At 25.5% G+C, this 27,344-nt stretch overlaps 1 protein-coding gene across 1 annotated transcript in view; it reads right to left on the bottom strand.

Moving 5' to 3' along the window:
- The window catches only part of LOC145838900 (cytoplasmic dynein 2 intermediate chain 1-like), a 40,299-nt gene extending 18,094 nt beyond the window's left edge, over positions 1 to 22,205 (bottom strand). Inside the window, exons 1-8 of the mRNA XM_082946521.1 lie at positions 22,188 to 22,205; positions 17,347 to 17,430; positions 17,063 to 17,109; positions 10,761 to 11,418; positions 10,333 to 10,524; positions 9,610 to 9,717; positions 8,945 to 9,075; positions 1,707 to 1,833 (exon numbers count right to left, since the gene is read on the bottom strand). Of these exons, the coding sequence (XP_082802647.1) occupies positions 1,707 to 1,833; positions 8,945 to 9,075; positions 9,610 to 9,717; positions 10,333 to 10,524; positions 10,761 to 11,418; positions 17,063 to 17,109; positions 17,347 to 17,430; positions 22,188 to 22,190 (1,350 nt within the window). The 5' untranslated portion in view covers positions 22,191 to 22,205. The remainder of the gene's footprint in view (positions 1 to 1,706; positions 1,834 to 8,944; positions 9,076 to 9,609; positions 9,718 to 10,332; positions 10,525 to 10,760; positions 11,419 to 17,062; positions 17,110 to 17,346; positions 17,431 to 22,187) is intronic.
- Between the last annotated feature and the right edge of the window lie 5,139 nt (positions 22,206 to 27,344).

Raw genomic sequence — 27,344 nt, 5'->3', positions numbered from 1 at the left:
GAGTACAAAAAACGCGAAAACGGTATAAAAAGCACCGCAAGAGAGATCAAGTGTGGTTAGTTGTCATAGTTGGTGTTGAGTCGTAGTAGTCGTAGCGCAGTTGCGTTGGCGTTAATGTGTTTTATAGGGGTAGTGTATGTGTTTAGTTTTCGAGCACTACTTTTGATTATGTTTAAGACGTTCCTTTGATACGTTTACTAAGCATTATTTGTTATTGGGCATTGAACAATATAACATTAATATCATTAATATTCATTTAGCGAGTCACTTAGTTTCTATTCTAAAATCGTAGTCTCTTATATTATACAATAAACATTGAGTGTTAATTCGTGTTTGTTTACTAACTAGAATTTAACCTAGTTAAGCTTAATTTATATATCTAGCATTTATTTATAGGCAAGATTATATTAGATTACGGTTTAGTTGACACCGTAACAGAGATCTTAACCTCGGTCTATTACGGTTTATTACATTTAAAATCAACTACGGTTTAGTTGACACCATAACCGAGATCTTAACCTCGGTCTATTACGGTTTATTACATTTAAAATTAACTACGTTTTAGTTGACACCGTAACTGAGATCTTAACTTCGGTCTATTACGGTTTATTGCATTTAAAATCAACTACAGTTTAGTTCACACCGTAACCGAGATCTTAACCTCGGTCTACTACGGTTTATTACATTTAAAATCAACTACGGTTTAGTTCACACCGTAACCGAGATCTTAACCTCGGTCTATTACGGTTTATTACATTCAAAATCAACTACGGTTTAGTTCACACCGTAACCGAGATCTTAACCTCGGTCTATTACGGTTTATTGCATTTAAAATCAATTACGGTTTAGTTCACACCGTAACCGAGATCTTAACCTCGTTCTTATACGGTTTATTACATTTAAAATCAACTACGGTTTAGTTCACACCGTTACCGAGATCTTAACCTCAGTCTATTACGGTTTAATACATTTAAAATCAACTACGGTTTAGTTGACACCGTAACCGAGATCTTAACCTCGGTATATTACGCATATGTTACGGTTTAGTTCACACCGTAACCGAGATTTTAACCTCGGTATATTAGCATTTATTTATAAGCTTGATTATATCAGACCTTTTGTAGAATACGTTTAATTGTAACAAATACCAACTATAAACCCGATTGGTAGCACTAATCACCTATATTTGAGTATGAGCACTAGCAGCGAGAAATCCATACCTGTGTCAGTATACGACCGCTCGAGGTTAGTTACTGATGCTGAAGAGGGTATGGACGCTGGTTATCACATACCAAATTTTAACCCTGAGCCGACTATTACAAAAGATCTCATTACCAAGAATAGAGGGTTATACACTTTTAATGTACGAATTTTATTTGGCTTTTTAGATAGTTTTAACTAAATTTTTATTTAAAACATTTTACATCATTAGTAAGTTATTTAAACTTCATTATAAGATCAGTTTTAAGTTTATCAATTTTATTGTAATATAACTTTTAAAAATTCAAATCTTACTAAATTAAAGTTTTAATATTTATTTTTTCCTGATAAATTTTTATTAAAGCCATAAAAAAATTCTTATTAAATTATCAAATTAATTTCATGTTAAATTAAAATGACTTTGACTATCTCTATAAAACATAAAAAAGGTACAGTATATATAACACTAGTGTTTCTAAATGTATTTCAAATTAAAAATATCTTACTTGTCTTGTGTTAGTTGTGCCAAAAGTTTGCATATAAAAGTTATACTCAGTTACTGGTTTAATTTCAAACAAATCAAAAGAGTGAACATCCAATTGAATGTGAGGTAACAAGTCATTACTCCGTTTACTGTAAGAAATAATGTTTATCATTTTTTAAACAACAGATCGGCAAACTGCGGTCAGCAAAGCAACAATCTGCAACCTGCGATTTAAAAACTATATAAAAAAAATTTTATTGTAAAAGCTTACAATTAATCTTTTAATAAAATATTGGAACATAAGTGACCAGTAATTATACAATAAGTTACAAAAGACACACAATTACACTAAATATATTTCGAGCAATTCTCATCAGTAGAGTACAAAGCTAACAAGTAATATAATTTTACAAACTTATATAGTAACCAAGTAATCACAAAGTAATCAAGAGATTCATAAAAGACAAAAGCAATTAGTAACAGTTAAAATCATATAAGTTTACTTACGTTATAATTGATCTGCAGTAAAACTAAACAAAACAAACGAAAGCAATCCTTTTAATTAAGTAAATACTACTTATCACTGTTACTTATTGCTTATTTTATCATGTTTTTGATTTAAATAGTTATTTTATATTGATCACTACAATTATTATAAATTACTGCGGCCGGCGACCAACTTTTTCTCGAAATATTAGCCGACGGCTTATAAAAAGATACATAATTCTGCCTTTAACAATGCCTATACCTTATAGTATACAATAAACTACAAATAATATAAAATTATGTCTATTAAGTAAAGTATCATTCTAAAAGTGTCATAAAACAATATCTAAATGTTCAAATATTCTAATAAAGAAGTTTGGGTCTAACTTACATTCAAAGACCCAATATAATAACATATACAAAACTTGGTGTCAAAAGAATCTAGAAAATTAAACGATTGGTTTAGTAAATAACAGATCTGAAAAACTATAAAAAGCAAAAAAAATAATTGATAATATAAAAATTTACACTGCAGATAACTTTCATATATTACATTTTAAAAGTTTTCAAAAAGAGAAAGTAGTTACATATTTAAATAAATGTAAAATAAAGTTTGAATACGTTATTTTTATTTTTTCATAGCTTTTAATACAGCTTGTTTTTGTAGTTTTAAAAGATATTTGAAGTGTATCAAAATAAAACTAACAAGCTTAAACTTTTAGGAGTAATTATTAGTGTTAAATGTATAAATATATATAGAAAATAGAATTAGATAAACTAAATCAACTTCCACAGAGCCCAATCGAAAGGCATTTAAATAATTTATTGCAAATTGTCGAATTCAAAAAAAAATAGTACATATGTTTCATAAAGCTATATGCTTTAATCATAAGCTATTAAAATTGCACTGTGCTTTACATAAATACTCAAATTTCACCAAAAAAAAGACATTATGACATAATTAATAAGTTTTTTTAGAGGACAAACTTCAGTGCAAATATAAAAATTCCTTCTGAACAAACAATTAAAAAACACAAACCCCAAATAAGTAATTCCAACATTAAATATTTCAAAGTTTATTGAATTTTAAGAGGAGCGTTTTCATATCTCGACAAGACGATATGAATTCGCTCCTCTTATTCAGCGCATACATAACGGATGTTAATTCTTTGAAGCATAGCCTACATTTAGGGTTACTACTATATGCTATAAGCTATACTTTTTTTATCACCTCCCAAGTTATTCTAAAATCTATGTTCTTACGCTATAGGCCACAAACATACTTCTAACGCTAAGTCTCATTTTCATATACACCACTTTTTAAAGATTTTTAAGGTTAGCATATCAGAATTTGAACTAAGTTAAGCATAAGCCGGTGTCGTTATGTTTTCCGAACGGCAATTGCCCCCTTTCAAATCATACTTGCAACCACCAGCGCAATTACATTTAATCTGAATTTGATTACTTTTATTTCATTTTTTTGTTATAATATTTAATTAATGTCTCTAATTTAACCGAACATTAATAACTAGTTTGCATATTATGTGTGATAAATATTTTTTGATAGTGAACTCTTTTTTTGAAATGTTTTATTACAAGTTTTATAAAATATCTGACGATATTTCTTTTAACCAGGGTGGCCACTGGTTTTTGTCAAGTTTTCAAAATTTTTTCCAGAATTTTGCAAGTACATATTTTTTGACCATTTTTAGCAGTAAATTGAAGTTAAGCTTAAAAATGTCCTTTTTACGGATTTAAACTAGTTAAATGATACATTAATACTACTATTTACACTTTGTTTTATTCTATTGCAACCTGTACAATTGTTTTGAATCTACTTCCTTAAAGTACTTCTCATATGATTGTTCAAAACCCTTTATGTTGATTTATAATATCAACAGCCATACAATCTACAGGGTTGCCACTCGTGCTTTCAAAAAAATTTTCAGGTTTTTAAAATTTCATTCAGGTTTTTAATAGTACACATTTTTGGGTCTGTTTTGTTTTGGGTCTTTTTTTTATATGATAGATTTGTTGAGTCAAATCGAAATTTTACTACTGAACATGTGACAATTGTTAAAATTCCAGGTTTTTTTTTGCCTAAATTGTCAAATTCTAGGTAAAGTTGCAACCCTGAATCTAGTTAAAATTTGTTGTTGATTTTAGTTTGTAACATTTTTATTATGATTTACCAGCCTATTTAATTAAATAATATTTAAAAATATGCAAAAAATATTTCTAATTTTGCTAAAAAACTAATTTTGGTATTAAATGCATATATTTTGTCTTTCGCTTTTCTTGTTTAGTGTTATGGTCTTGTCTGATTTAACAACTTTGACTTGTTCTAAGTTGCCAAGTCTGCAGCCGAATTTAGTATAAATTAGTAATATTGTTTTGTTTATTGTTGCTTGCAGTTTATTAATCTATTACTTTATAAAAAGTCTAAGTTTGAATTACTAAAACCAATTAAATATTAAATCAAAGTATAATTAAGCCGCGAACACGACCAGTTTATAACATTTTTCTAATACAACCTTTCCAAACTTTTCAAAATGCTAAAATTCTTAAACAGTAACAAAACTAAAATCAGCGTATTTTTCAACCTTAACTTGTTGCACAAAAACCTTCATTATTACTAAGTCATAAAGCTTATAAAATTTTGAAATTCTAAATTTCTGTTTATCTTTTTTAATAAACTTTAGCTTTACTGAGGAGAATATGGGATGTTATATCTCAAATACGAAACGGTCGTCTAAACGTAATTGTTTATTGTATAATCTAATAAATATTTAGCTCAAATTTAACTTGTCAAGCGCTATCGACCAGAACTTTTTAAAAAACTATTAATATATATCCCAAAAAATATTATAAAACAAATACCAAATATAATTAATCAACGCTTAATTAAAAGATTAAGTAACGAAGAAAACTTTTTAAAGACAAAGCAGGATTACGAATTAATAATGAAACAATGCGGTTACAATGATAAATTTATTTTTTAAACAACGGAGCAAAAAACTAAAATGAAAAATAAAAAAAGCAAAATTTTATTTGGTATAATCCCCCATTCTGTAGTTCAGTCAAAACAAATATCGGCAGAGAATTTATAAATCTAGTAAAAAACATTTCAAGAAAAATAAACCATTATCAAAGATCTTTAAAAAAGATAATATGCGAATCAGTTATTCGTGTATGGCAAATTTGGAGAGATTAAATTGTCACACAATCAAAGGATTTTAAACATAAGTTATTTAATAAAAAATCAGTGTAATTGCGCTAGTGGCTGCAAATATGATTTGAAAGGGGGCAACTGCCGTTCGGAGAACATTATTCACAAGGCAACAGTTAACTCTGACTTTGAAAAGAAATTCTACATCGGCTAATGTTCAACTCAGTTCATATTTCGGTATGCTAACCATAAAAAAATCTTTTAAAAGTGGTGTATACGAAAATGAGACTGAGCTATCAAAGTATGTTTGCGGCCAAAAGCGTAAAAAAATATTGATTTTAAATTAACTTATGAGGTAATAAAAAGAGCACAGCCAATAGCAGATGGTAATAACCCTGTTTGTAGGCTGAGCTTAAAAGAATCAACAGCCGTTGTGTATGCGTTGAAAAGGGAAGGTTGTTTTAATAAGAGAAGTGAATTCATATCGTATTGTCAACATATGAAAAAGCTCTACTTAAAATACAATAAATTTTTAAGTATTTTATAGTCACTTAACTATGGTTTTTGTGAATTTTAGTAGTTTCTTTAGTTAGATGGAAGATCGATTTTTGCACCGAATATTTGTAATGTACAATATTTAATTCTTATGTCATATTGTTTTTGTCTTTTTGTATAATTTTTGCATCTCTGTTTACCAAAGTGCTTTTTATTTTAAATTGAACCAGCTGAAGATTAAAGACAATCTTATTTTGCCTTCATGAAACATAGGTTCTGGAATTTTTAATATCGCATTTTCCTAATAAATTATTCAAAAGCCCTTCTCTGGGCTCAGTAAATATGATTAAGTTTGAATAATCACCCTATTTTTTTCATATATGTTTATCAATAAAACACTAAGTTTTCAAATACAATTGTTTCACTGTTCTGTTAGACAATATAGATCTTCAGTTTGTTTATTGTAATAAGATCTTAGAACATAAGCCAAAAGGTACATAAAAATAAGCAAAAGCTTAAGAATTGTTACCTCACTAAATAAATCATTAAAAAATATAAGACACACTAAGTTTGCATAAGTGTTCAAAAATATTCAAAATATAAGCTTTAAAAATGTTTACAATTACTAAAAAGTTCATTTCGTTTACTTAAAGCAAGATTTGAATTTAATTTTGAGATCTTTGTTTTTCCATATTGCAGAGAGTGCAGCCATGTATTGAATTGAATTTGTTTTTTGTTCGTGCTAAAATTTCCCACTTAATGCTAAATATATATATAAGGTGAACCATGGTCAAAAAGCATAATAAGAACAGCTTTGATGTACCAACGGGAAGCTTCCATAGCGAAGAAATTTGCGAACTGGTTGGTCTATATATCTTAGATATATTGAAGAAGGAAAAGATCTTTAGTGATGGTAACTTTGGTATATACCGTGACGATTGTTTAGCGGTGGTGGACATTCTACAGGGAGCAGATATGGAGAGAAAAGTTAAACAACCAAAAAATGTTTTTTTAACATTGGTTTTGATGTTTGTAACAGACTTTCTATATGTAACTTTAGATCTACATTATGAATTTAGTATTAAGTTTTGATTTTGTCCTGTTTAGTATTTCCCATCTAATATTATAGTCTATTTTGTTACCTTTTAAATTATAAAGTTAGTTTACTAGTTTTGTTGTATGTCTTTTGTTAATGTTGTTGAATTTATACTAAATTCGGCTGCAGACTTTGCAACTTAGAAACAATCGAAATTGATAAATCAGACAAGACCATAACACTAAACAAGAAAAGCGAAAGACAAAATATATGCATTCATTACTAAAAATACGTTTTTAGTAAAACTAATATTAACTAAATATTAAATCAAAGTAAAATTAAGCCGCGAACACGAGCAGTTTAAAGCATTTTTCTAATACACCTTTCCAAACTTTTTTAAATGTACAAATTCTTAAACCAGTAACATAACTAAAACCAGCGTATTTTTCAAATTTAGCTTCCTGCATAAAACCTTCATTATTACAAAATCATAATATTAGAAAATAAAATTTCAATCCTTAATATCTGCAAAACATGTTTAACAAACTAAAGCTTCACTGAGGAATATATGAGATAGAAATATCTCATTTACGAAACAGCTGTATAAAACTGTTGATTTTTATATAATTAAATAAATGAATATACATGTACCACAGATGTTTTTGTGTCAAAACTTTATTCCGACTAACGGCGTTTAACTGCTCTAAAATAAATTTAAGAACAGATCTACGGAGTCTATAAAATATTAACACACATTAGAAAAAAAGCATGTATAATTACGTATTGTGTTTATGTGAGTAGTATAAACGAACTTTATGGTTTAAAAACAAAGTTTGGAATAAAAACATAAAAATACAAAATTGTCTACAAAAAATACAAATTTAAATAAAGCACACACTAACCTCAAAAAAGCTCTAAGAATAGGCAAGTTTTTTAAAAATGAAAAATAAATCAAGTTGTGCAGAAATGTTAATTTTCATTTTTAAAAACTTGATGAACAAGTTCTAAGAACAGATAATTGAAAGAGATAAAGATAAAAGAAAGATAAAAAGTTAAATAAATTTGAAATTTTAATTATTATAAGATGAAATTAAAACTTGTTAAATTTTAAAAGCGATTTTTTTATATGTCTACAAGATGATACAAAATCGCTTCTTTTATTTAGGCATCTCTTGTCTTTCAGTGCATATACAACGGCTGTTGCTTCTTTGAGGCACAGCCTACATATTGGGCTATTGCCGTCAGCTATAGGCTGTGCTCTTTTTATAACTTTTTTAATATCCTGGGAATTATCTAGAACATAATTTTTTTCTGTATAACTTTTGCATCTCTGTTAACCAAAATGCTTTTTATTTTAAATTGAACTAGCTGAAGATTAAGGAAGACAATCTTTTTTTGTCTTTATAAAACATACGTATATATACTTTATAAAATTGCATTTTCCTTATAAATAAATATATTAATTTATTTTATCATATAATGCAAAACAGTTTTATACAACTGTTTCGTAAATGAGATATTTTTATCTCATATATTCCTCAGTAAAGCTTAAGTAAAATGTATTGTTTTTATATGATCAAATAAAAATTTAGCTCCAATTCAATTTATCGAGCACTATCGACCAGAACTTTTTATAAAATCTTTTAAAATATCTATGTAATATTTAACTAAATTAATTTCCACTGAGTTCGCTTAAAAGGGGTTTTAAATAATTTGATTTAAAGATAAAATAAATGTTTTATGTAGCTTATTTCTTCAATCATAAATATTTGAACATTTAACAATATTTTTTTGGAAGATCTGATTTTAAGTCGACTATATAAAAGCCTTTTCAAGCGGGCTCAGTAAAAACTGATTTACATTAAAAAATTGTATTTCATGTAGAAGAAAAAAACATATATGTAAATTAAGTTAACGTATTTTTATAACTAACTGGTTTATAAAATACTAAACTAATTACTACACAAATAAATGTTTATTTAAAGTTATTTTTGTACATCAAATGAAAAAAGAAACAAAAAATACTTTTGTCAAGTATATAAATATTACTAAACAAATGAAGGAACAAACTTACAGTACTATACTTTTCATACTAGATCCTTGTGATTTATCTTTTGAATCACTAAAGTTAATTGCAGTAGAAAAAGTAAATTTTAGAGGAGTTTTAACGATTAATGAAGATTGTGAACTCAAGTGGTCTTCATTCTAAAATAAATATTTTTGATCAATAAAAATTTGTGTGTACTTTTTACTTCATAGATAATAATAAAAGTTCTCTATTTAATGATAAGGAAAATGATCAATTAAAAATTTTAAAACAATTTGATCAAAACAATGTTTTACTCGCTTAAACCAAATCAAACGAGATCATCAATTTAACAGAATCTGTAGAATTTTTACAATAACATGCAAGAAGACACTAGGATAAACTTGAAATAAAAAACTTTAAAAAAACAATAAATAAATCTTATAGAAAGCAATCAACTTCTGAATATAATAATGTTACCAGGTTAGTATATGTTAATTGTATTGGAACTTACAAATTTGAAATCGATTACATCACAATTAAAATTCTGACAATTTAAAGTCTTATAATAATTTTGAGGGTCTTTTTTAAGATTTTCCAAAGTGGACCATTACCTGCTGGGGGGCAATTCATTTTACAGTAGTTTAAATGGCAACGAATCAATATTATTTTATTAATTTTAAGTATCAATAACTTAAGGCTTATCCACTTACATGCTGATGAGACAAGCTGTTTTTCAGAGAATTTGATGATGCGACTCTCTCGTTTTCTTGATTGATTGCTGTAATTAAGTCTTGCATTTTTTGTTGTTTTATTGTAGGCTGTTAGAAAAAAAAAAGTATATATACTAAATTCTAAAGTCACCAGCTGGAATAAATCATATATGTCAGGAAACAAAGTTTTAAAAACGGATTTTTATCTGGCTATAATACAAACGTTCTGAAAAAACGTAAAGAAACTTAAGGTAAGGTTCTGAACTTTTAATCTGAAATTAAACTAAACCAAACTATAGTACTATTTTAATCAAATTAAAAAAAAAATTAAACAACTAGTTATAATTATAAATAACGCTTTGTAACACCATCAGGTTAAATTTTAACTAATTTATACAATTTAAAAACTTATTAATAATATTTAGCATACATCAAAAAACCTAACAATTTATAAAACAATAAAATATTAGTTTTATAATAACTTTCATTATCATTTTCTATTTGAAAAGATTTAAATTGTTACTGAAGATCCCTTAAAGGGTTAAACTTAGTTTTACAAATAAAAATCTTGAATAGTTAATTTTGTATATTATCATTAATTATGAAATTTTCAATATCTAACCCTATTGCTAATTTTAGGTAAGATAAATCTTTTTTTTTGTTGCTAAAAATTTTATAAAACTTACATTTTTTCTTACAAAGCTTATAATATAACATACTAACAACATTATTATTGAGACTTAGAGATTTCGGAAGTGATAAACATAACTTTTCCAATGATTCTTCATCACCAATATCTTCCTCAAAATCACTCTCATAATAATCTTCAAAATCATCATCATCATAGTTATACTCATCGAACTCATCACTTGCAACTATACTATAGGAGCTTTTAGTCACCAAAAGATCTGGCTTCTTTTTTTAAAATTATTTAATATTTAAGACTTTATATATGTCTTAGTTATGTATGCAACAAAATAATCAAACAAATTAAAATTTAGTTTATACGCTAAAATAACATATGTTTATAAGTAAAAAATTAAATTTAAACTATAACATAGTTTACTTTAAAATTAACAAAATAAAAACTAAAGAAAAGATTAATAAACAAAAAAAAAACTTTTAATTTTATTTATTAAACTAATACTTACAAATTTTGTGTCTTCGTTTGCTAAAAACAGAGATTCTTGTTTTTGAGAATAACTACCTAATTTTACTTTGCTTCCAATATTCGAACTTAAATCATTCAACTGAACAGAGTTACTATCATTAGCTAACTTAAGTTTTAATTGATCATCAAAATTATTATTGTTTAAATTTGAAAAGTATTTATTATCTTTATTCTTTTGTTTTTTATCTTTAGGCTTGAAACTTTCAGCAATAAAATTGATACTTTTTTCATTAACTTTTTGTTTATTGCGTTCAGCTTCAATCGTTTCTTCTTTAAACTTTTGTCTTTTTTTCTGGGAACTGTCTTTAATTTTTTCTGGGAATTTCTGGGAATCGCTGTAATTTTTTTCAGATAGTTCAAGTCTTTTATCGTTATAATCATTTCTTTTTTTAATACTTTTCTGTCTTTTACTTTCGCAAACAACAAACTTTTTTTTTCCTTTGTTGATTTTTGAATGATGATCACCTGTAACTATTTCTTTTTTAGAGTGATGACTTCTATTATTTTTGTCTTTAACTATATTTTCAATAATGATATGATCTTTTTGATTAGTTATATGTCTTCCTTTTTTTTTTTTTAATTCTTTATCATTTTTTAGGGTTTTAATACTTTCTTCACTACTTTCGGTGTCTTGAGGTCTATATTTTAGAAATATATACAATTCCAATATATGTTTTTTTTTATATTGAAAATTTTTATTAATAGTGTAGTAAAAAAACAATTTTAGTGTTTAAAAACATGGTTTTTGTTAATAAGTAAAAAATACAACAACTTAAAAGTTTTACACAGAAAAAATGGAACTAAACATATGATTTATAAACTAAGGGCATAGAGGTGTTCGAGCATTTTTTTTTACAAAAAATAACATTTGTCATTATATGAAAGCTTTGAGTACAAACTACAAGCCAGTTTTTATAGAATAAAAAAATCTTATTTAACTTTTGAGATATTGTAATTTAAGTAAAAAGTTTCCAATACAAATGTATGGACCACAAATTTTTCAGGGTCAACTTTCTCAGAAATTTCTCAGTAATGTCTTCTCCTCTTCTTTTGTGAGCTTAAGACCTCTAACTTTGAGGAAACGTTTCTTTTATAGTTTAAAAGATTATTAATGTTGCAATTTTAAAAACATGTATAGGTCTTTTTTATTAATAATAACAAAATATACAGTTTCCTTCTTTTATTACACTGACATATGTTTCTGTGTGCTAAACGAGTCAACACACTTCAACTGAGCTCTGTATAAAAATAATACTGTAAGGAAATAATATAAGCTAAAGTAGGTAGATAAATGTGTCCATTAAAAATATAAATACTTTCTATAGATGATTATAGGTTAATGATAGACAAAATACTTAATGTTAAATCCGAGTGTTATAAAACTATATAATATTTGTAATTATTAAGTTTAAATTAAACAAATAAAATCAAAATACAAAATAAGATAACAAATCATGATATAAACCAGGGTTTCCCAAAGTGGGCGATATCGCCCCCCTGGGGGCGATTTTAGTATTTTGGGGGGCGATAATTGGTAAGGGGGCGAAAGGGTGGGCGATATCTAGTAAGGGGGCGAAAAGGGGGCGATTTTAAAATTTTGGGTTGTCATAAGATTTTTCTTTTTTTCTTGCTATTTTACTATTTTTAGCTTGCTATTAATTATTTGACCCTGAGGTAAAACTTAAACAAAAAAGTTTATTTTATTTATGAAAAAAAAAGAAAAATATCTAGTGCTTATGACTCCTAATTTCAAGTAAATACTATATTTTCAATTATATATTTCCATATTTATTAATTACATATATCATAGACGATTGGAATCCCTCTCACTATTTTATAACCTGATAATATGATATTTGGGGTTATAAATGGTTCGTAAAAATCTATGTTATTTTTTACTAACTATCACCTCATGATATTTCCAGTTGCTTTTTGAAAAGTCACTAAGTTAGACTAAGAAATAAAACTATACAGGGTTGCCAATTTACCTAGAAACCTGGAAAAACCTAGAATTTGACAATTTAAGCAAAAAAACTCCTGGAAAAAATCTGGAATTTTTAACAATTTTAACATTCTAAGTAGTAAAATTTAGATTTTAAACAAAAAAGCTATCATATAGATAAAAGTATGGATCCCTTCGAGGCAAATACTTTTGAAGTAAACGACTTACAGGAAACCTTCTCAGACTTACAAAATGACCTTGAACTTAAAGTAAATTCTTCCAAAGAACGATATGAAAGCTTTTGGACTCAACAAAAACTAAGGCAAAAGTATCTAATCGTTTTAGAGGAATTTAGATTGTTGTTTATAGCTTTTCCTTCTAGCTATGTTGTTGAGAAAGCTTTAAGTTCAGTTATCAACATCTTCAGCAAAAGGTCTAATCTAGATATTTATAAAGGAGGTGACTTAAGGCTCTATTTTACTAATTAAGAATAAGATTAGAAAACGTTGCAAGCAGTCATATTCCTCATCCTTCACATTATATTAGACTTCAGTAGCAGACATTATTTTATGGAAGTTTTTTTATTTCATTTAATCTTTTGAAGTATTTCTTATTTAACCTGGTTTGTATTGTATTTAAGTAGTCTTTTTATAATAACAACTTTATAAAGCTATTTATTCTACAACAGGTTTGCATAATGCCTAATAAATATTATTTACGGTAGACTTCCTCTTGAGTTCGCACTTTTTACCCAAAAAAAAGTGCAAATTTATATTTTCTTAAATTTAACTAAGTAAAGTCTATTACTAACTAAATATTAATAAAACAAAATATATATAATATTTAATAGATTATATAGATCTTTTTTTTTTTTGATGAAAGTTTGTTTTATGTTTTAGTGGATTTCATGTTTATTCATAACATTATTAAATATAACATTGAAATTTATCATTTTGTAAAAAAAATATGGTAATAGTTTTTTGAGTTTGCACTTTTTGTTTTTTTTCAAAGTGCGAAATCAAGCGGAAGTCTACTATATTTATTAAATGGTTTATGTTTTAAAGATTTTAATAATTTTATTTTGACCTGGTTAATTTTGTAGTTGATATTCGTTGATTTACATTACGCTAAAAACTTTTATAGCATAGTGATTAAAATATTTGTTTGAAAGACCTTTTTTGACAGGTTTTTGTTATTACTAGTTTAATCTGTATACAACTTATATAACTATAAAACTATTATCTGATTGTAATACTTTGACAACCATTAAAGTTTTTATTTCTAAAAAGATTTTTTTGGTTTTAAAAGAGTATAAATTTGAGGTCTCTATTTGAAATGACTTCTACTTTTTCATTTAAAAGTTTCTTAAAAACAATTTTATTTTCTAACTTGATTTATTATTGTTTAAAAGTTTATTATAATATAAGGAGTTTTAAACTATTAATACAACTGTTTTTTGTTTTATCTGAATTCAATATACATTAGCAATTAGAATATACTTAGTTTATTTTAATACTTCAACACTAGCTTTTAGTTTTTCACTATTTTCCTCTGTTAAATTATTGTAGGCTAATAGCTAGAAACAAAAAACTTTTTAAACAGAATTAAATAAGCCATCAAAAAGATTGCTACAGTTACAAAACAAAATTTAAACCTAGTTAAACGTTTTTTTTAATTGATCACTTTCTGTTCACAGAATTAACTGTAAAAGATTGGATTTTTTTTTGAATTTAAATAAAGAAAAAAAATTGTTAGAATTAAGGTTTAGTTCCCTAAAGATTATTCCAAGTCAAATGCTATTTCATGGTATTCTACTACGAAAAAATAGTTTAAAAAGTTAAAAATTAAATTTTTAACTTTACAACTAACTTGCTTACAATATATCTTAGCATTAAAATTAGTAAATTTACTGCATTAACTTAAGCTGTTGATGAAACCACTTTTCATGTGAGATAATCAACCAGTCGGTCAAACTTCCTTTAAATAGATTAGAAATAGTGTTTTAATATTTATAACATTATGTGTAAAATAAACTGTTAATTCTTTTAAAGTTTTTTAATCTCTTGTATAGATATTTTAAAAAAGCCTATTTATAAAGTAATTTAAGTATTTTGTGCGGCTTAGTATTAACTTCTAAATGTCCGAAATTTGTTATATGAGATATTATTAAAATGTCAGGTTTAAGTTAAAATTTCAGGTGGGTAACGTACGGCTCAGATCCAGTCGCAGATCCAGTCGAATTTCGACCCGTTAAGTAAATTGAAAACTACTTGTGCAAAATAAATAAAATTTAGTTTTTATATATTTAATATTTTGATATACGCTTTCATTTCGTTTTCAGTTCACAAAAGTATTTCCTAGATCACAATAATACTAAATCATTTTATTACAACTTTGCTCGAGTTTTTTAATTTTCTTATTTGTAATTTTTCTATATCATGCAGCCCGCAATTACATTTTCTATCGAGCTGAAAATAGAAAATATTTTTTATTAAATATGAATTGCTGACTACAAAAGTTGTCCACCACTGACGTAAAAGTTTCAATAGTTTCAAAACAGATCATATTTAAACAGAATTGATTACAGATTACTCAAGGCTTATAATAATTAAGTATTTTGATACATTTTACTGGGCTTCTAAGAAAATAACTGTAAATTATTTTCTCAAGCCCTGTAAACTACTTTGAACACAAAAGTGCGTGCATAAGAAGTACAAGACTAAATTACATTTCGTACACAGCTTTTTTTAGCTCAAAAGTTTGTACTCAAAAGAAAAACTACGTTGTAAAATCGTGGGGGGCGATTTTTTTTCAAGTTACTGAAAAGGGGGCGATTTAGTAAATGAGTTTGGGAAACCCTGATATAAACTAATTACTTAATTTATTATCTTATTTTGTATTTTTACTTTAATTTAGACTTAATAATTACAGATATTGTATAGTCTCATAACAGTCGGATTTAACATTAAGTATTTTATCTATTATTAACCTATATATAGTTATATATAGTTTATTGAATGACAAAAAAAAGAGCGCTCAAAATATTTGGTCCAAGGACCTGGTGCACGTAAAAAACCTTTCGGTTATTGAGTCGTACACCACTTGAACACCCTTTAAAGTCATGTCCAGGACAATATAAAAATCTATAGCAATTATTTTCATTATTATTGGACACATGTATATCCTACTTTAGCTTCTATTCTTTCCTTACATTAATATTTTTTACAGAGCTCAGTTGAAGTGTGTTGACTCGTTTAACACACAGAAACATATGTCAGTGTAATAAAAGAAGGATACTGTATAATTTGTTACTACTATACATTTCATTAAACTTGTTTCGCTAGGATCTTTTGTTAACAAACGCTTAAATTCATATGTTCAAAAGTTATTTTTTTAATACAATTTTTACTTTACAAAATTAAAGAATTCCTGCATTAAACCTATTTTAACTTTAATAAGGGACTTACACTGTAAATTTGAAGAAAATTGGTAAAAAATAAAGAAGATAGATGTTCAATAAAAATCTTTATTTGCGTTTTTGTTTTGTGCCTTTGATTAATAACACCAACTTAGATTGCTTTATCTCAAAACTTACATTGAATTTTTTTAAGTGGTTAAAAATGTCTGATAGCTCAGATAAAACTCTACAAAATAAGATCACCTTGTATAAATCAAGGTGGACCCCGTATATGCACTTAAACAATAAATATTTTAGAACTTTGCTTGGTACTGAGTATAAAACAGGGTTGTCAAAAGTTTTTTGTAAATTAATTCCAAGTTTTTTCTGAATTTTTTACAGGTTTTGAAAAAACAAGTTTTTTGGTTTATTTTAGTATACAAGTAAACTTAAATTTAAAAAACGTATAATAACATTAAAAGGATATTGTAAAGCTACTATAAATGTGTTTTTTTTTGATGATGACAAAAAAATTATCTTTATGATAGATTTTTTGTGTCAAGTCCAAATTTTACTACTTAACGTGTAAAAGTTGTTTAAAATTTCAGGTTTTTTTATTTCCTAAATTGTCAAACTCCAGGTTTTTTGGCTACTTTGGTATAACTACTGAGCAAAACTTTATTTTGTATTCATATTGAAAAATTAAAGTTTTGTTTTACATACACTTGATGCAAATTTTTACCATCAGTTGTAGTAAAACAAAAATATCTTAATAAAAAAAACAGTAGAGCTTAGCACATATCTTTATACACATACTAAAATGTATTTAGTACATGTATATTAAAACCAAAATAAAACTTATGTACCTATTATAAAAACTTATTTGGTAAAAGAAATAATATTGCTATCGTGCATATTATTTAGTTAAAAAATTTTTATTAACCTTTTGCTTCTTTTACTCTCTTTACCTCTATGCTTATGTGATTTCTGCTAAAAAAATATAACTATTATTTTATACAATTCTCATACTTTATTTAATTAACCGCAATAACTCAAACTAAAAAAAACTATAAAACAATATTAACAAACATAAATAATAACCTAAATATCATTTGAAATTTTTTAAAGATATATATCAAAATATCTTATTTCAGTAGCTATCAAATATTTAAAAGTTATGCACAGTATTTTTTTTAAGACATAAGTCATAAAAGCTATGTACAACACCTTGTTGTTGTCACTACATTTTTCCAAGAATTTTGTCAATTCTAATTGAGACCATGTATCTTCTTTTTTCTTAATATCTTTGCTCTTAAATAAAGTTAAAGTATTGTAAACTATCAAGTATTTAGTTATGTAATGTGTTACTAGTAAAAAATTAGAATTAATCTATAAGTCAAGCTTTAAAATAGGCTTATATTTGTTTTAAGTCACAACTAGCAGTTTATTATAACTCTAGCTCTAAAAGTGTCTTAAACAAAACAAAGTTCAACTTGTCCTGGACAGGATATTAAAAGGTATATGTGGTGTGCGACTCGATAACCAAAATGTTCTTTGTGCACAAGGTACCAAATGTTTTGAGAGTCTTTTTTCATCACATAATAAACTGTAAATTCAAACTACCATACTATGTAAGTAAAAGAATTAAATTTCTAAAGTTGCAATATTATTTTAGCTTCTTTTAAATAGAAAAAAATATATAAAACAGTAATCCATAATAAAAAATAACTTCAGCTAAGACAAATAATTAAACAGCTTATATATTTTAACTTTACTGCCCAATAATTTCCTACTATATGTTCACCAACAACTATATGTTTTTAAAACTTAGTAGGGGTAGGGAGTACAGTACATTTTTTTGGTCATATTGTAAAGTTCATATGAGTCCATATGATTTGGATGTGTTTTTGATTCATTAAGAAGAGTCTAGAAAAAAAAAAATTTTAAGTATGCCGCCCAAAAACTAATTTCAACCCTAAAACCACATATTTTTTGATTTGTTGACTGAAACAGTAATAAAACAATTTTTAAAATGTCCTAGACTTATAATTCATATCTTAAATAAAAACTTATATTATTGACATATATTTAAATATATATTAACTGTTTTTGATGTATTATGACGTCATATTCACCCTAGATATGCAAATTTTGTCGGTAAAATAATGCTTTTTGGAAAATTAAAAAGCATAGCTTGTTAGTGATTTTAAAAAAAAATTCTAAAACAAAACTTTTAACGTACACTTACTTACGTTTAAAATTTTAGGTGATGTGGTATGTATATTAGCAGGATATTTGATGCCATAGTTCATTTAGCTTTCAGTGTTTAAAAACCCTTAAATATTTATTCATTAAGAATTACATAAATAATCTAAAACATACAAAATATCTGACAAAAACCTAATCAACCAAATAAACTCAGAATCACAATCTATTATAAAATAAAAAAATACCAAAGTTTACAGCTGCAGATGATTTTATAACGGTTAAGGACCACAAAAAAAAACTTTTCCCTTAACACTGAGTGTAGAGTTTTAAACCCAGGAAAAAATGAGTTGGGCCGCATTAGTAAGATCATCCTAGGAAATACGGTCAGAAATATAAGAACAAAAACACCTCTAATACAATGGAAAAACTCGCACAATGTAATTACATGGTTTGAAAATATTGAACAGAAAAATAAAAAATGCTTTATAGCATTTGATATTGTAAACTTCTACCCGAGTATTAAACATCACCGCTTAATGAAAGCCATAAATTTTGCAAAAAAGTATACAGATATAGAAGATAAGGACATTAAATTAATTGAAGACTAAAACAATTTTAACTTTTGACAATAAAACTTGGATCAAAAATGATGAAAATGCGTCATTTGATGTACAGATGGGCTCTTTTTTCGGCGCTGAACTCTGCCACCTTGTGGGACTGTACGTCCTAAACCGCCTTAAATCTATTTATAACGCCAACGAAATCGGCTTATACAGAGACAACGGCCTTGCAGTTATAGAACGGAAAATCAACCAGTCACTAGAAAATATCAAAAAGAAAACAATTAAATTGTTTAATGATATTGGGTTCAAAATAACTACCGACATTGGCCGAACCGTATGTAATTTCTTAGATACAACTCTAAACCTGACTAACAATATATATAAACCATACCGCAAAGAAAATTCAGAAGTAAGATATATAAATAACAAATCGAATCATCCTAAAGTCATAAAAAGGAACCTCCCAGCAATGATTGAGAGGAGAATTAATAAACTTTCCAAAAATTAACAAATATTTAACAACCACGTAACCACATACCAAAACGCTTTAAACAATGTCAACTTCAAACATAAGCTAAAATATACAGATAATGTAAAGACTCAAACTAAAAAGAAAACAAACCGACCAAGGAAAATCATTTACTTAAATCCCTTCGTTCTGACAGTCCGTAAAAATTAATATTGGCAAAGCATTTTTTGAGATAACTAATAAACACTGCAAGCAAAACAAAACATTAAATAAAAATATTAAAGAAAAATAACTGCAAACTGTCTTACAGTTGTATGAGCAATATTAAGGTAATAATACAAAAACATAACAAGAAAACTTTAAATAAAACCAAAGAACAAAGCACCACCACTAATACCCCATCCTGCAACTGCCGATCAAAAAATAATCTATAAAGCTACTATAACATCTCTAAAGGAAATAAAATATTATATTGGCTCGACTAGAAACACTTTTAAAAATAGATGGTACAGCCACAATATCAGTTTCAAAAATTATTAAGACAACAGGACCAAACTAGCAAAATACATTTGGCATTAGAAACATAAGAGAATCACTTACAACATAAAATGGAGCAGCCTCCACCACATCGGGAAATTAAAAGCATACATAGCATCTGCAAAACCTGTATTTTAGAAAAAATATAGATAGTCAATGCTAAGAAAACATTCAACTCAAATAAGAGGTACGAACTATTTGCAAACTGTCCACATTTTCAAAACCTCTGCTTTAAAACTTAAACTAGCACCCGTTGATTAGTAAGTTAAATTATTTGTAATTGTAAAGAGTTTTTATCGCCCATATAAAAATTTTTTTTTTCTTTTACACCAAAACACGATACCAAGTTAAAACTTTTGATTACATAATCTTTATCCAATAAGGCAATTTAACAAAAAGTTTTCTAAATTTGTAGCTAAAATATAATAATTCAAATTGTGCACTAATTAAAACAACAATATAGTTACGTCATAAATCTATGTTAGAAATTTTGATGTTTAAGTTTCAACAGTCTGTTTATAAGGTTATTGATTGCAAATGTAGTGTTGTTATTCTATTTCTGTTTTTTGGCAACTAACTTCAATGTGAGTCATGTTTTACTATTTTAACCTATATAACATTATAATTTTTTTTTCTAGTTTTACCAACAAAATCCTTAAAAGTGTAACATAAGCATAAAAAAAAAAAAATTTTACTCAAGTTTAGTATATTTAAGATTTATTTTTGTTGTTACTTTAAATAGACTATAAAATAAAATATAATAACAAATTATAAAAACTATTAGTTTTTATTTTTGTTTCACTTCAATTTATTTTGTTAAAAAAGATTTTTCAAACCTATCAACAAAAACTGAGGATCTCCTATATGCAAGTATAAGAGTGAAACATTGTTTTGTTAGTAATAAACTGTTAAAATTAATATTGAATTAAGAATTACAACAAATTAACGAAATACTAAAAAGTTATGATTTTTTATAGGCAAGATAATGCTGTATGGCATTGAACATTAAGTCATTCATTTAAGAATGTTTTTTTCTCATTAGTATTTTTACAATTGTAAGCTCAAGCAGTTATTTCTTATTTTAATTTAAACATTATTAAAGTATAATTCTTTTAGATTTAAATTGCGTTAATAGGTTTTAATAACTTGAAAAAAATTATTAACCATATTTTTTTTTAATTGTACATGATTCTTTATATTTGTTATTGTTTGATTTTCCCTAATTACCAGGAGTGTGTGGCAAGCCTGTTTATTATAGATTTTTTGTTAATTTTATATAACCATTGACATGGTCTTTGACCAAAACTTAGTTTGCACAATAAAGTCTTGAAAGAATAAAAATATACTGTTTCTCTTCTAGGAGTTGAGATCTGTTTATTTGTTATCAAAGAATCAAAACATGTAATAGTTTTTTGGTAATTCCTAATATTGTGTTGCATCAATATCAAGTTGAATCTATATTAAATTCAATATCTTTTTAAAACATAACTTTAAGCTAATATCAATGTTTTAAGCCTAATATGTTTAGCCTTAAAAGATACTTTGTTTTAAACAAGCTGTAAAAATTCAAAAATAAAATTAAATTATCTTAGATTAAAAAAAATTAAATATTTAATTGCTTTTATTTAAAATTCTTCAATGAACGCTGATGTTAAGCATTTATATACAATATTTTAATCAATGTTAAGTTTGTTTAGTTCGCTTTATATTGTAAAATAAAAGCTATTAATTATTTGAGTTCTATTAGTTTATGATAAATAAGTTTAATTCTATTTATATATGTATAAAACATATATTTTTAGCCTGAAATTATGGTTAAAAAAGACATTGAATATTATATAATTTCAGCTTGATATTGGTGCAACATCATACTAGGTAATTACTAAACTTTTGTGCCTAATTAATGAATTATTTATTATATTTTATATGTAAATATAGTAATTAAATGTATAGCTTAAAATTTCAGTTTTTTTTTTCAAAATCCAGGATTCCAGGATTTTTGGCAAACCTGTAATAAAATATTCAAAAAGTAAGTAATATGAAAATAATGAAAAAAAATACTATATACAAGATTGTATCAAGCTAACTCAACAAAACCAAAATGATAAAAAAGGACTTCATAAAAGTATACTTATTGTGAAAAAAAGTGCTTTGAAGTCTTAAAACTAGGCTTAGCCTGAGTTTGTGGCATCCCTAAATAAACTTTATATCTAAAATGTGCAGTGATTTTTATAAAAACAAGGTTGTTATTTAAAAAAAAAACTTAACAGTTTGAAATATTTACAACTTACCATTTTTTCAAAGTACAGTTTTATTTCTTAACTTCAGAACTGTTGTCCATTTACAAATATTTTTTTAAATATAAAAAATACTAAAAATTATTAAATTAAAAAAATATATACTTTATTACTGAACTACGAACACTTTTAACCAGCTAAAACGACCAAATTTAAAAAGGGTCCTTTTTTATAAATAAACCCTAACTTTTAATAAAACTGGTTTTGTGTTTTAGACAAAGGTACATTCTAAAAAAAATACTTTTATATACATTAAAATAAAGAAGAATTCATTTTAAAAACTTAATATAAAAAAAAGAAAATAAACATTCAATAAGTTCATTATTGTCTAAACAAACATTTATGTGTTTATCTAGCTATTAACACAATTTGGTATATAGCTGTAAAATAAGTCTAGCTGTAGTAAAAATGTACTATTTCATTAATGTACAGTTTTTAAGAAGTTACACATTTTGCTTGATAGGGAAAATTATTGTTTCGCATAAGCTTAATCGTCGTTAATTTTTTTTTTAATTATAAGTTTTTTTGATAAAAAAATTTGGAAAAAAAATAAATGTGAAGTTATCAAAACAACTGTATAATAAACTTCAACATGATCATATTGGTTTATTTTGTGAAAAAGTTCTTACTATTAAATTGTGCAACTACAAAGTTTAAAGCAGTTTAATTTTATTTCTTACTCTCTATCATTGTTTATCTCACCGACCATTTTTACTGGCCCTTGTAATCTAGCTACCATAGACATGAAATAGTAAACGGTACAAGGGTGGGAGTATTACTGCTCGTTGCAATCAAGTCTTGTTTCAACGTAAAGGGCAGCAGAAAATGTACTAATTAGCTTGGAAGTTATTATCGAAGGTGTGTTGCCAGATTTTTTTTTTGCAAACATTCACCAGTTTTCACTGCTTCACTGAGCACGAAACAGGCATATAAAGTACAATATTTCAATCCAAACTAGTTAAAAACTATTTGTAAGCTAATGTTAATTACGCATAAACATAAGAAAAAAAATAATAAACAAACATTCATTTTTGTACTAGCTAAACATAGTTTGTAAGCAAATAAACTAAAAAAGTAATAAAAAACAGTTACTAAAAGTCGTTAAATTTCTTATTTATACATTTGTCTATAAATTATTAAAAACACATTTTATTTATATAAGTCTTCAGGAAAAAAAATAGACTTAAAAAATATTTTATTTTGTTTGGTTTTACAAAAGTATGTAGAAAAAATTAAAAGTTAATAAATCAATTAATTTACCATAAAAAAAACTTATGTATTTTTAACCTAAAGCTTAACTTTTTTAAATTAACTTTAATTAAAAAAATTAAAATAGCTTAGGATAAATAAACTTTAAATTGAGCTGATATAAAATTGCTTTTCAATTGAGATTTATTGAATTTATTAAAAAAATTTTTGTATATACTTACTCAAATAACCACAAAAAAATCTAATCAAGTTTATAAAACGTTACATAAGTTAAACATTTTTTGTAAAATCGATAAAGTTTCCAAAAATAAATTATCTAACGCAATACTTTAAATAAAAAGACTAAACAATTTTATCATATAAGTTACTTAGCTAAAAACGTTAACTACATTCTACACTTTGATTCAATAATTTAAAGAAACAATAACAAACTACGACTTAGCTACTTAAAACAATGGCTAATTTAATCTCTGAATGGCTAATTGCAGACAATTGTAATAATGCTAAAAATAAAACTTTTAATTAAATGCTAAAAAGTACATACCAATATCAAACTATCAAAAATAGAAGCCGATTTTCCACTATAATCAATTTCCATCTGTCCAATTCTATCCGATTTTTTTTTCATAAATCACAATATTGAAATATTATTACGACTCAGTAAATTTTTAAGCTCAGTAATATTATTTTGATTCACATTACTGTACACTAAAGATAGGTAAATTTTGATAAATACAACCTTACAATAAAGTTTTACATTGGTATTATTTCATTAAATGATCAAAATTTGATTCACAGAATTAAAGTAGTAAATATGCTTTAAAAATCTTATAGATATTTATAGAACTTAAAGTACGAATTTTATCGCAGAATTCTAATAAAATCTACAGCTTTTTTAAAATTTAAATTATGATGCAAAAATATAACTTTTATTGTGAAAATAAACATTTTTCAAATTGATTTGAACAAGTTAGTATAAAAAAAAGTTAGTATAAAAAAAAACGAGTCTGTATCGGGGAACAGATATTTTTTATGGAATACATTTAAAGCAAACATAAAAGTATTTAAGGGGCAAAGTCTTAAATACTTTGTATGTGTAAGTCACAATATTAAGCGTATGTTTCGGCATAACAGCTTGAGTCAAAACAAATATACTTGATAACAAAGGTTCGCAACAAATTCTGCTTATTAACTTGTTTGTCTCTTCTACTATTTTTTTTTCGTTTATTACTTATAAGTTTTAATTGGTTTTTTGTATATTATTAAACCATTTCTTAATTTGCGATTGTATTTGCTTGGTGACAAAAATTTATAAAGATGTCAAAAAAATTTGCTCGATGTCTTCGCAATAGCAAAAAAACTAAGTAGTAGCAGTCAGTTTTGAATATATAAGATTTAAAAAGTCTAGTTTGGTAAACGAATTTTTTCTGCTTACATAAACTGGGCCTTAAAGATTGAATACATAAGGCTTCCAGAACATGCAGTTGAAAAGAGTTCTCCGCTCTCATTAAGACTGAGATTCCTTTTTTAGCACATTTATAACTTTTAGCACACTCAGGATTGTCCAAAAATGTTGCCCAATCGCCGAGAAGTATTTTTTTGTTGGTTTCTCCGAACGGCCATCAAACAAGCTTTTCAAGACTTTCGGAACATGCTGATCGACTCTTACATGAAACCTTTGTAAGGCCCAGTTTATGTAAGCAGAAAAAGTTCGTATACCAAACTAGACTTTTTAAATCCTTATATTAAGTAATTTTAAAGTAATCAGTTTCTTGTTAAATTTTATTTTAAAGTATAGTTTTAATTTTAATTTTTATCGCATGTTTGTTTTAAATTGTTTTTATTCTAACGAGTTTTATTGTCTACCAAATGTATGTAGCATGAGCACTTAGTTAATTTTTAACATCCGATTACTACGTCATTTTATATTTTAAAACTTTAAACTTCAATTTTATTTAATTTCAATTTGTAGACATTCTAATTTAGTAAGAAACTATTTCTGATGAGCCATACTACGAAAGTACTAAAACAAACTTAAGAAATATGAAATTTATTCTTTTATTTTTAAAAAATAAGTTATGCACCGGAAAAAAGCTGTTCAAAGTATTAGTTGTAAAGTGACTTAGTTGTGGAACAGAATTTAAAAAACAGAAAAAGAGAGATAATACAAACTTTAAAAAAAACTTAAACTTATTTTAATTGCATTTATTATTAATGTCATAAAATTAAACTCAATAAAAAAAAATAATAATGTTTACTTTTTTGTTAGTAATTCAACTAAAAAGATTCATATATAAGTATATTTACAATGTCTAAATTATTTTCTTTATTAACTTCAATATGTCTTCTAGCAGAAACCTATCGAAGTTTGCTGAACACAATAATAAAATGAAATATACTTTCTATTTTCAAACACTACGAAATAAAACTGTTATTCACATTAAAATGCAACATTCAACATTTGAATATTAATATTGTCAGATCATTTTGCAAAGCCATGGATTTTTTTTGCCGAAATTTTCCTATTACTGAAAGTGTGATGAAAAGGTTGGAACGACTAGCTTCTATAAAGACAGAAATCATAATGTTTATGAAAAACTGTCAGTGTCAGAGTTCAAGTTTTTTCAACCCGCAAAAAAAAAGATTTTAGTGCAAATCAATATGTTTAAAATATTTTGTAGAGCAGTGTTACAATGCAATTTAGTGTAGTCTTAAAGTTACAAGGCAATTTAACAATCAATATTTTAAGTAAAACAATATTCATTTTCATATGTTTTCACTTTTTTAAAGCTGTTTCAAGGGCTGATGGTTTTGTATTAAAATGTTTTTTAGTTTTACCTATCTATAATTCAAAATAAATACTTCAAATTCAAAATATTAACAAACAATAAGTATGTTTTACTGTTTTCTAATCTATATCATACAGAACAATTGTTTAAGAAAAAGTCATAAATTATTTATTTTAATTTTTTTGTTGTTACTAATAATGTGTGTCTTTAAAAAGTTTTACAATTCTTTTGTTCAATTAATCAAAAAACTTATTTTTGTAAGTTTAAATGTGATAAATTACAGTTTTCCTTCATTTATTTTTTATTTATTTACGAAATGTTTATTAAGCTACATTACATAAAATGAAAGTATACATTGGATTTAAGTTCATAGATATAATTTCTTTTTTGTAAACAATAATAGCTTATATATTAGTTTTTCAAAATAATAGTTTCTATATGATTTGAAAGTTTTTTCATGGCTATAATATAAATGACAAAAATTATTTATTCTTGTCCAAAAAAAATAACTGTTTTGTAAAAATAAATCAATTTAAGCACCTTTTAAATTTGTTTTATATAACAATTAAAAAAAGTTATTTAAGGTTTGCCAAGAATTGTTAACAATCGCGCATAGTTAAATATAAATGAAATTGAGTTAGGTATTTTTTAATTTAACCAAGCATCTTCAAATGAAAATACTAAGTTACCATATATAATGTATGTTTTTCTATTTAATGTGATAAAATGTGTTTAAAAAAAGTATATAAAAAACTGTCTAAATCTTTTAAAAAAACAACAGATACAGAGATCATCTTTATTATACAGTAAATTTGTCTATATGAATATAAATTGAAAATGTTTATATGATATACGAAAGATCTCTGTATCTTTCCTTTTTTTAGCTTTGTGAAATAATTGAGACAGTTTTTTTATAAGGTTTTAAAACCAATTTTATTACATGCAGATCACAAAATACAAAGCTGTCCAATCTCTACTATAAAAAAGGCAGACTACCTTCAAACATTTTTTTTTTCTAGAAATATTTCACTAACAATGTTTCAATTATTATAAGTACATTTTATTATTGAAGTTAATCTACTTTTGATCTAATAAATGAATCGGAAAATTACAACTGAAAAATTTTTAATATACGAAAAGTTATTCACATATT

This window comes from Thalia democratica, chromosome 6, assembly GCF_965202585.1.
Source record: "Thalia democratica chromosome 6, ktThaDemo2.hap1.1, whole genome shotgun sequence".
NCBI lineage: Eukaryota > Metazoa > Chordata > Thaliacea > Salpida > Salpidae > Thalia > Thalia democratica.
The sequence above is the reverse complement of the archived record's forward strand: the minus strand, read 5'-3'. Positions and strand labels throughout refer to the sequence as shown.